This window comes from Odontesthes bonariensis, chromosome 4, assembly GCF_027942865.1.
Source record: "Odontesthes bonariensis isolate fOdoBon6 chromosome 4, fOdoBon6.hap1, whole genome shotgun sequence".
Classification (NCBI taxonomy): Eukaryota; Metazoa; Chordata; class Actinopteri; order Atheriniformes; family Atherinopsidae; genus Odontesthes; species Odontesthes bonariensis.
The window spans coordinates 18,489,709-18,500,742 of NC_134509.1; the positions used below are offsets into that span (position 1 = coordinate 18,489,709).

The following is an 11,034-nucleotide window of genomic DNA, read 5'->3' on the forward strand; positions in this document are numbered from 1 at the left end:
GAGAAGCATTAGTGTTGTAGCGCCACCTGCTGGTGGAGAAGGTGAACGACAGAGAGGAAGTGAGGAGGTGGCTCCTCTCACCTGAGAGGCTAAAACACACGTCACATCCTGAGTTTTGTTCTGACTTCAATTCAAAATGCAAATTAATAAACATATTTATGAAAAGTTGTTTTATTGTAACAAAAGACAGTTGAGATGCTATTTAGTGGCAACAGTCATCCTTCCTTGTAAGACTCAACAGATATAAAATACTGACTAACAGTCCTGATCCAGCTCTCATTTCTTCCTGTTTCCTTCTAAGCAGCCAGACTTTCCTGTAATCTCTTGAAGTGTCCTGATCGACAGTTCTCCAGCTACCTGAAGGTCTTTCAGAGTTTTTCTTTGGACATTTTCTGCTTTTCCCCTCATCAGTCCATAAAAGTTTCACTTTCATAAAAGTGGGTTAGCTGTACGATTTATTGGTTCACTATCAGGGTTATCTAACCCTGATAGTGAACCAATAAATGAAACAGCCAATCACATGAGAGCAGAGAGAAGATAGGGTGTCAAATGTTACCTTGGCAAAAAGGTTTGTCAGATGTACAGGCAGCACGAACCGCTTGGCACCTGAAAAGGTACGAATGCGTGTAAAAAAGGAGAGAGAATATATTTATTTACTCAGAGCAGCAGCGTGTGTGGACGACAGTGGAGAGTCTCCATAGATCACCTCAACCAGCCGTTAACAGGTGAGAATCTGAACAGATCTTCATGAATCAGTTTATAAATTACTCTATTATCTTTTTCTTTGCTTTTTTTTAATCTGTGAACCCTTTTCTTTGCTTTTTTTTAATCTGTGAACCCAGTTGATAAAATAATCTTCTGTATTATCTCTCATATATAAAACAACCTTTGTGTATCTGTGTTGTAAGATTGCTGCAGATGAAGCATCTAAAGCATTTTTTGGGGAATATTTATGGAACGTCTGTATTTTCGGTGCTGCAGATCTCAGTTCAGTGTCTGTGTGGTCGTCTTAAGTTTGAATTTCTCCCACCACCTTCCTGAGGAAGGGCTGAGGTTTTTACAGTGTAATAACTGGTAATTAAAACAGGTTATTTACATGTTAAATTGGAAGCTGAATATAATCTGTATAAAAGTGAAAGTTTAATGGAGATAAACATCAGAGTTACCTGCCACACACACTTGATTCCTCTACATGTCAAAGCCCACACGGGCAGATTCAGGATCACGTGTGGTTCTGGATCTGCGTCACATGGCTGTTATATTCGGTTTATAACAATATAATATAACAATATTATATCGTTATAAACCTGTGACAGAGGGTAAAGGTTGCTTTAAAAGTTGTTCTGGTGGTAAAAGGCTATAAAAAAGGTGAGATACTGAGCCTGATCTGTTCGTATTTTTCATTCTCATTAAATAAAACTCAAAAGCAATTTAAAGTCACTGGATTACTGGTGTCCTACCCCAGGTGGAGGAGCTTAAATATCTCGGGGTGTCAGTCATGAGTGATGGGAGGAGGGATGCTGAGATCAGCCGCAGGCGACTGTGCCGGGCTGTTGTGGTGAAGATGGAGCTGAGCCACAAAACAAAGCTCTCGATTTTCCGGGCAGTTTCCGGGAGAGACTCAAACTAAGGCCGCTGCTCCTCCTGGTTCGGGCACCTGATCAGGATGCCTCCTGGTCGCCTTCCTTTGGAGGTGGGACAAGACCCCCAGGTCGGTCCAAGACCAGCTTGAGAGATTATGTCTCTCAGTTGGCCTTGGAGCGGCTCGGGGTCACCCAGGATGAGCTGGAGGAAGTAGCGGGGGGCCTCTCTCCTCTCCATGTTGCCACAGCGACCCCCTGGGGACTAAGCGGTTAAGAAGATGGATGGATGGATGGATATACATTTGAAAAAGATTAAATCAATGCACTTTGGTAACTGCAGTTAACTTTACCTGAAAGTGTGTATTTTGTTGTTTTTTATCACTGTGTTCCTGAGTTTTTGGACTGATTTGGGATATTTTCCTGTTTCAGGTCCTGGTCCCACACCTGAGAGGCAGAAACACACGAACATTTCTCCAGAGGCCTGCACGACAGAGCAGTTCAACCTATCCAGGTCAGCTTCTGCTTATCTTCTGAAGGAGGAGCCAAAGAGCAGAATATATTCCAAATTCTCCTGTAGTTCCAAGGTCTTCTTTTTGAGGCTCTTCTTTCTGTTCTCAGGGCACAGACATGTCTGCCGGCAGCAGTCGGAGGTCTGAAGACCAGTTCATGTGCTCCATCTGCCTGGATGTGTTCACTGATCCAGTCACCACACCATGTGGACACAACTTCTGCAAGAAGTGCATCAATGAACACTGGGATGTTGATGGCAGGTGCCAGTGTCCCATGTGTAAAGAGATGTTCTCCCCAAAACCAGAGCTGCAGATCAACACTCTGATGTCTGACCTGGCTGATGAGTTCAGACGGTCGGTTGGAGACATCGGCCCAGGACAACAAGCTGCCAGTCCAGAGGAAGTTCCCTGTGACGTCAGCTATGGAACCTTTTGGAAATCCTGGACTTTCTGGGTGTGTGTTTTCATAGTTTTTGCATACATGCTACACAATCTTCCTTTGACAGGAGAAGGAAAAGGAAGACAGGCAGAGTTGGTGAAGATGGAGTCTGATATTGAGCAGATGATCCAGGAAAGTTAGCTGAAGATAGCAGAGATCAAACTGTCTGTGCAGCGCAGTAGTGAAGATGCAGACAGAAAGATAGCAGAGGTAGTACAGGCCTTTACGGATCTGAGGGAGTCCTCAGAAAGACGTCAAGCCGAGCTCATCGAGACCATTAGAGAGAGGCAGAGGACAACTGCAGTGCAGGCTGAGGTCTTCATCCAGGAGCTGGAGCAGCTCATCCCTCAGCTGAAGAGGAAGAAGATGGAGGTGGAGTCCTTCTCTGCTGCTCATCTGCAGCAGATGGTCAATGAGGAGGTGAAGAAGATAATTCCCACACTGCTGGTTAGGGCCGAGCTGAAGAAGGTCCGGCAGTACGCAGTGGATGTTATTCTGGATCCTGACACAGCACATCCTGCTCTCATCCTGTCTGATGATGGAAAACAAGTGAGTCATGGTGACGTGAGGAAGAATCTTCCAGACAACCCAAAGAGATTCTCCAAATGTGTTTCCATTTTAGGAAAGCAAGGTTTCACCAAAGGAAGATTCTACTTTGAGGTTCAGGTTAAAGGAAAGACTGAATGGGTTTTCGGAGTCGCCAGAGGGTCGATAAACAGGAAGGGACAAATCACTCTGAGACCTCAGAATGGTTTCTGGACCATATGGTTGAGGAATGGAAATGAGTACAAAGCTAAAGCTGGTCCCTCAGTTGACCTCTCTCTTCAGTCTGCTCCTCAGAAGGTGGGGGTGTTTGTGGATTATGAGGAGGGTCTGGTCTCCTTTTATGATGTGGATGCTGCAGCTCTGATCTACTTCTTTACCGGCTGCTCCTTCACTGAGGAACTCTACCCATACTTCAGTCCCTCTCTTAATAACGGTGGTAAAAACTCTGCACCTCTGGTCATCTCCTCTGTGGAGCACACCGAGTAAAGCGATGCAAATGTTCTATTTTTCAGTCTTCATGCTGTTTTTCTTTGGAGCAGCTTTGGCTTTGTGTTGTTCGTATCGGAACATAAATGTAGTTTGGTCTGCTTCTGATGGCTAAATCATGATCGCTGACTGATTGTAAAGTTCTGAATTAAAATCATCCTATAAATAACGAGCTTGTTTTACTTGATGCTTGAATATGAACTGAGAGGGTGTGAATATTTACAGCTGTTTTTGATAGAATATTTTGAGGATCAGAAGAACTGGTTCAGCTGCATGTTTTGACTTCAGCTGGATGGAAATTTAGCAGCCAGATGTGAGGCTGGAACATGCCCAGTGATGTTCATGAGGAAAAGAGTCCACTTCGGCATATTTCCTGCTCCCACACCTGGACAGGGGTTTGGGCCCAGGTGCAGGACTCGGAAGAGAGCGAGACGTAAATTAATAAACTAACGAGAAACATGAAATGATTTGACAAGGATATGAGAGAATAACAAAATGATCAGCAGCTGAGGAAGTCAGCAAATAGAGAGAAGGGAGAACAGAAGGAAACTTAACAGAATACAAAGTGAGGAAAGTTTTGCAAAATAAAAGAGGAAGGAAAAGGGAAAGCAGAAGACAGAAACCTTCGGATCACGACAGCTGGGGCTTTTCCCTTCAGATGGTGAGAGGAGCAGGAGGAACAGAGGAGGTTTATCATCACCAGGCTCGCTGACTGCAGGGTGAGGCATCAAAATAATCCTCCATGTTGACTCCTTCGCTCTTAATCTGCCTTCAGACTGAACTGGACATCTGTTCTCTCACCTCTGTGATCCAGTGTTTCCAGGAACCGAGGATATGAAACATCATCAGGTCTTTTTTTGCTGGAGTGGTGCTTTTAATCTTACATTTCACTGATAAAATACTCCTGAATGTCACATTTGGTAGTTTTTGGTGGTAAACCAACAGGACAGGTAAGCTGCAGGTGATACGCGCAGAGGAAGCTGTGATTGGCTTCGGGTCAGGCTGTGTCCACATTTCAGAGGTTTGGCTCCATTAAAGCTAAAGCTGATGTTTCTGTTAGTGTGGATCATCTGAGGAAGTGTGAAGGCTGTCACCCGGACCAGACCGCCATCGTGTTCCAGCTGTGAACATCCAAACGTACAGATGTTTGCTCTTAGTTTCAAACTGACTTTGTTGTTGGAAACAGTTTGAAACGGGCATCAGGACCCTTTTTAAAGCTCCTGTCCATCCGTCCATCAGCAGCTTGAGCATAGAAACCCAGGCGTCTCTGTCCACTTCCTCCAGCTCTGCCGGGGGACCCCGAGGCGTTCTCAGGCCAGCCAAGAGACGTCGTCTCTCCAACGTGTCCTGGGTCTTCCCCGGGGCATCCTCCCAGTGGGACGGGCCCGGAACACCTCACCAGGGAGGCGTCCAGGAGGCATCCTAACCAGATGCCCGAGCCACCTCATATCATAAAGATACTGTATCGTATAAAAACAAATGAAAGGAAAACACTTGATCATCCCTCTATGGGGTTTTATCACTGGTTATCAAGGCCTCGCCTCAGCACCCTGACACAGATCTCTCTGACCTCGGGGACCCCCTAAGGGGCATTTCTCTGCCTTTTGAATCCAGACACGGAGCCGCAGTGAGAGGTGGAGCAGCACAGGTGACAGGAAGTGGCTCAGAGGAACCTTTATTCAGCCTCCGACACACTTTCACTTTCCGTTTTCGGCACCTGAGCTGCTGTGGGGAGACGTTTTTACTTCTGAGGAAAGTCAAACTGCTTCTCTCCAGAGTTTTTTTACCAGCTCAGAGTCTCTGCTGAGCACCGGTGAGTACAGCTGCAATCACAATAAAACAAAACTTTATCTTTGCCTGTTTGTTTGGAGCCTCTCAGACTGAACTCTTGATGAAGCTTTGTCTTCCAGCCGTGTTCTTTTTCATCCTGAGGCTCTCTTTGCATAGTTTACAGATTAAATCAGCATCAAACTTCTAATTTATGTCTAACGCGCTTCTTTCGAAGGCTCGTGCTCAAACCTTTCTGACAAAGACCGGATGTTGCTCCCCTCTCCGCCCCTCCAGGCTGGCTGCCAGCAGCTGCTACTCAGCTGGAACACTTTTAACCCTCATTCATAAACTCACCATATATATTATACAATATACAAATAATATATGCTCCATTTTAAACATGAACCATGAGAGAGTTCAAAGCAACAGTTTTCTCACCTTTCTGAACCAGCTTTGTGTGCTTTCAGAAGGACATTTGTCAGGGTTTGTTTGGTTTTTCTGTTATTCAGTTTGAGTTCATCTGTTCCTGATTTCCTCTCATTGTTTGCCTGTTGTTTGTTGAGAAAAGGTGGACGTACTGGGGGGATTACACCCTTACACCCCATCCTGACTGAATGCGAGCGAGCGAGCGAGCGATAAAAAGTGAGTAGAAAGCGTACTTTTCAATCAGCCTGTCCTGACATGCTGCGAGCAACGTCGCTCAGTCCAGCGATGACGCCGACCCCTTAAAAAATTCGCCCGCGCTGTCTCTATCTGGACGACATTTCGTGGCGGCGTCCCGCCCCTAAACTCTTCTTGTTGGTTGAAATGAACACGCTGCTTCCTGTTGACAAGCTAGTTAGCAACAGGTCAGCATCACTCAGGGAATAATGGACGAGGAGAAGCTGATCTTTACCGTGGAACAGCACCCAATGGTTCATGACCCCAAACACCCGTACCACAAAGATCTGAACCGAAGGGAGCCAGAGAACTCGGTGTTTCAAGTTTCTGAACCAATAGAATCATCCATCCATCCATTATCTTCCGCTGGTCCGGGGATCGGGTCGCGGGGGCAGCAGCTTAAGCAGAGAGACCCAGACGTCCCTGTCCCCGGCCACTTCCTCCAGCTCTTCTGGGGGGACCCCGAGGCGTTCCCAGGCCAGCCGAGAAACATATTCTCTCCAACGTGTCCTGGGTCTTCCCCGGGGCCTCCTCCCAGTGGGACGGGCCCGGAACACCTCACTAGGGAGGCGTCCAGGAGGCATCCTAACCAGATCCCCGAGCCACCTCATCTGACTCCTCTCGATGCGGAGGAGCAGCGGTTCTACTCCGAGCCCCTCCCGGATGACCGAGCTTCTCACCCTATCTCTAAAGGAGAGCCCAGACACCCTGCGGAGGAAACTCATTTCGGCCGCTTGTATTCGCGATCTCCTTCTTTTGGTCACTACCCACAGCTCGTAACCATAGGTGAGGGTAGGAACATAGATTGACCGGTAAATCGAGAGCTTCGCCTTCTGGCTCAGCTCCTTCTTCACCACGACGGGCCGGTGCAGATCCCGCATCACTGCAGACGCCGCACCGATCCGCCTGTCAATCTCCTGTTCCATTCGTCGTGAACAAAACCCCGAGATACTTGAAGTCCTCCACTTGGGGAAGGATCTCATTCCCAACCCGGAGAGAGCATTCCACCCTTTTCCGGCCGAGGACCATGGTCTCAGATTTGGAGGTGCTGATTCTCATCCCAGCCGCTTCACACTCTGCTGCAAAACCGCTCCAGTGAGAGCTGAAGGTCACGGCCCGACGACGCCAACAGAACCACATCGTCCGTAAAAAGCAGAGACCCGATTCTGAGGTCGCCAAAACGGACCCCAATAGAATCACTCCCGACAAAATCGTCACGCTGAATATCCAGACACCCTCGCGAAATTTCGTCATCGTATCGTGTCAGTTTAGCTCGCTTTCAGTCAGGATGAGGTGTTTGTCCTTCTTCCTAACTGATGATTTCTGAGAATAAATGAAACTGACAGATATGAACACCAGTTCTTGGCCACTCAAGCACTGACTGAAGGACATTTTACTGATTTTCTACAGTTTTTATGCAAATATGACAGAAAAACATGAAAAAGATCATGACCTGGAACAGCTTTGTTAATAGTTGTGATCATGAGTTTAGAAAAGGATAAAAAAAGGAAATGTGTTTAAATCAGGATTTTCTTTAAACAATCTTCCTTCTGCTGTTTGATTGACTCTTTGTCATCTGTTTTCATGGTGCAGACATGTCTGCTGCCAGCTGTCTGCTGACTCAGGATCACTTCCTGTGCTCCATCTGTCTGGATGTGTTCACCGAGCCGGTCAGCACACCATGTGGACACAACTTCTGCAAAAGCTGCATCACAGAACCCCTGAATAACGACGTCCCATTTCACTGTCCCCTGTGTCAAAAGATGTTCTACCCAACACCGGAGCTGCAGGTTAACTCTCTGATTGCAGAGATGGTCGATGTGTTCAGACGGTCGGCTCAGGGCGGCGGATCAGAGCATCAAGCTGCCATTCCAAGAGAAGCTCACGGTGACGTCTGCAGCGGAAACAACAGCAAAACAACCCTGGTGTTCTGTCTGGTGTGCGTCTTCTTTATTTTCTCCCACATGAATCAAGACGCTGCTCTGAGTGCAGGGACTGCTGGAAACATTCTGGAAGTCATCCAAGACATTCGACTGAAGATGGAGGAGGTCCGGCTCTCAGTGCAGCTCAGTGAAGACTCAGAGGGGGAGTTGGAGCAGAAAGTTGCTGAGGTGATGAAGAAGGAAATTCCCAAAGTGCTCATCAGGGAGGAGCTGATGAGGGTCCAGCGCTACGCTGTGGATGTGACCTTTGATCCCGATACGTCGTATCCCCAACTCATCCTGTCTGATGACCGAAAACAAGTGAGATGCTGTCACTCCAAGTGGAAGCTCTCAGACAACCCGAAGGGATTTACTTATTCACCTGTTTATGTTTTAGGAAAGCAGAGAATCTCCTCTGGCAAATTTTACTTTGAAATTCAGGTTAAGGGAAAAACCGACTGGACTTTAGGAGTCGCCAAAGAGTCGATGAACAGGAAGGGAGACGTCCACCGATGCCCTCAGAGTGGTTACTGGACCATATGGATGAGAAATAAAGATGAATACAGGGCTCTAGCTGGCCCTCCGGTCCGTCTCTCCCTTCGGTCTCGTCCTGAGAAGGTGGGGGTGTTTGTGGATTATGAGGAGGGTGTTGTCCTCTTTTATGATGTGGATGCTGCGGCTCTGATCCACTCCTTTACCGGCTGCTTCTTCACCGAGAGACTACTCCCCTTCTTTGATCCAGGCCGTAATGATGATGGTGAAAACTTTGCCCCTCTGATCATCACCTCAGTCAGTCCCACTTAGTAAAACAATACATATAAAAATTCATTCGGATCAGTTTAAAGTTACAATGTGAATCAAAGGACCACACACTGATACATCACCCGGTGATGAAGGATCCTGTAAGTAATTAGAAAGTAAAATGCATGCACGTTTTTCTTTTTTCTTGCAGTGTTAGAAGCAGGAGCTCTTCCTGCAAATAAAAACAATGACTTATGTGTGTTTTAAAGATTCTATACCCTCTGTAGAATAATTCAATCCACATTTGACCTTGTGATTTTCACACAGAACCGAATCTAATGTCATCTACCTGCATTTTTTCTGCAAATAGGAATAAAGATGATTGAAGTCTCGCCATTTGACTTGTATTATACTTATCTATTAAGCTTTTCTCAATATAAAGGTTAAACTAAGATTTATTTATTATCTTTGTCTTATACCATTGGAAAAATATCTATTGATGTTGTTTAGGCGTGTATCAATATAACATCAGCATGGGGCCCACCAAGATAGTTTATACATAGGGCTCAGAATTTCGTGCTACACCTCTGGTTCCATCTATTAGAATTAATCAAACTTAGTCAGTGTTGTGCAGAATTTAATGACGACATCATACAGATGATCTATGTAAAAGCGCCTCAAACAGTCTGACGTCGTTGGTCATTGTTATAGTTATTTATATTAACTTTTTTTTTAACGTAGTAGCGAATGGCTTCCCTGGTGGTCTAGTGGTTAGGATTCGGCGCTCTCACCGCCGCGGCCCGGGTTCGATTCCCGGTCAGGGAACTACCTTTTTGTTCGGCTTCGTTGCAAAAAAGAACTTTTGTCTAATAATGTACATTAGGATACTGACATCAGTTGTAGCTCACGATGCCGAAGAAACACGCCGTCAAACACGTTTCTGATGTGTCGTTAATCTACAGTGATTACCATTAGACGCAAGTGTATGGGATCACATAAGGGTCAGAAAGATTTTGCACTGTACAATGATGTTCACATGTGTAACGTTTTGAAGTTGTAAAAACAATTTATGCATGTGTAACAAAAGTTGTGTATGTGTAAAACATATTTGTATCTGTGGGAACATTTTGTGCATGTGTAAAACTAAATCCGTCAGACACACAAATTTCCCACCTTCAAGTGCGACCCTGAAGTTACAAGTTTACAAAACTCAAGTTACAAGTACGAATTTTGACCCGGTTTTGACGCCTGAGTGAATAGCCAATCAGCACGTTGCATATTGACTTGCCAGTCGAGTACTATTATTTTTACAGCCTATTCATTTCATTTTTTGATTTTAATAAAACAAAATGTTTTTCTAACAGACTGACAATAATGCCAAACTGAACCGCACTCATTAAAGTTGTGACTCGCTCTGCTTGTACTGATAATAATCACAAATTACTCTGATCACCGTCGATTTCATTGCACACAAGTGAGAGAAACTCCTGCTGCTTGACGTGCAATCAGCGGAGTCAGTGTGGAGGCGACAGAAGCAGAGCTCACCAGATGCTTCTTTTGTCACTATAAAAACGGTATATCCTTACTTACTCAGGCTATCCACTACAAAATTTCTTCAGTTTAATCCGTGAGTATCAAAAAGACTAACCGCATCGCATAACTTTGTTACACACATGCACAAACAATTTTACAACTTCAAGATCCCATACTGTACAACATTCACAGAAACAGTGTACATTGTCTGATAAATGGTGAATTTCTGACAGTTGGTTGTCTTTAGCTTATTGAGGTGCATAATGCATCTGTTTGTTGTACAAATAATATTTGTAATGTGTTTCATAAATGTGAAAATTAAATAAAAACAACCTCCTTCGAGCCGGATTCGAACCAGCGACCTAAGGATCACTGATATATATACACCTACAGTCCTCCGCTCTACCAACTGAGCTATCGAAGGGGCTCAGCTCCCAAACACACCGGGTCGTTTTAAATATACACACATGTCCGCCATGTTGTATAGTTTCCACATTGTTTTCTTTCACCTTAAAATAATACTATGTAACATTTCTTCCTTAAAAAAACAGCTTGAAAAAAATTGTGCGGCTAGAATGAGTTTTAATATTACGATTGGCCTGTCTCCTATGCCCTTTGGGGGTCTGAGTTGGAAAAACTGCGCTATGTAACTTTGCTGGACCGGCCCAGGAGCGTGTATCCTCTTTCCAACCCAGTTTAGACAAAACCACGCCCACTTCCGCAGTACGGAAGCCTAGTCGGGAAGCGAGAGACTGACCCAATAGAAACTAGTATGAGAACGCGCAGCGCAAAGTCTCTATCATTTACCCTGTGTACTTACTTATGTTGCCATAATGGCTGTGTGC

At 45.4% G+C, this 11,034-nt stretch overlaps 1 protein-coding gene, 2 non-coding genes and 1 pseudogene across 4 annotated transcripts; 3 read left to right on the forward strand and 1 right to left on the reverse strand.

Annotated features, from left to right (window-relative positions):
- Nucleotides 1-658: 658 nt before the first annotated feature.
- LOC142378610 (nuclear factor 7, brain-like) lies at nt 659-3,563 on the forward strand (annotated as a pseudogene).
- A 1,679-nt stretch (nt 3,564-5,242) lies between these two features.
- LOC142378611 (E3 ubiquitin-protein ligase TRIM21-like) lies at nt 5,243-9,044 on the forward strand. 2 transcript variants are annotated; one of them, XM_075463319.1, is made up of 3 exons: nt 5,243-5,376; nt 5,902-5,975; nt 7,587-9,044. In XM_075463319.1, the coding sequence occupies exons 2-3, from the start codon at nt 5,948-5,950 to the stop codon at nt 8,717-8,719; spliced, it is 1,161 nt and encodes a 386-aa protein (XP_075319434.1). In that variant the 5' UTR covers nt 5,243-5,376; nt 5,902-5,947; the 3' UTR covers nt 8,720-9,044. The 2 variants fall into 2 exon arrangements, with proteins under 2 accessions (XP_075319434.1, XP_075319435.1); XM_075463320.1 differs by lacking the exon at nt 5,902-5,975.
- Nucleotides 9,045-9,409: 365 nt separating this feature from the next.
- On the forward strand, nt 9,410-9,481 carry trnae-cuc (transfer RNA glutamic acid (anticodon CUC)). The gene has a single exon. It is a non-coding gene; the product is annotated as a tRNA-Glu (tRNA).
- A 1,042-nt stretch (nt 9,482-10,523) lies between these two features.
- Nucleotides 10,524-10,613, reverse strand: trnay-gua (transfer RNA tyrosine (anticodon GUA)). Its single transcript is given in 2 exon segments — nt 10,524-10,559; nt 10,577-10,613. It is a non-coding gene; the product is annotated as a tRNA-Tyr (tRNA).
- Between the last annotated feature and the right edge of the window lie 421 nt (nt 10,614-11,034).

Bases quoted from the DNA above. Each gene is read 5' to 3' on its own strand.
- LOC142378611 (XM_075463319.1), top strand. From the start codon at position 5,948: ATGCGAGCGAGCGAGCGAGCGATAAAAA. The intron at 5,976-7,586 runs GTGAGTAGAAAG...TTCATGGTGCAG, and splicing joins GAGCGAGCGAGCGATAAAAA to ACATGTCTGCTGCCAGCTGT.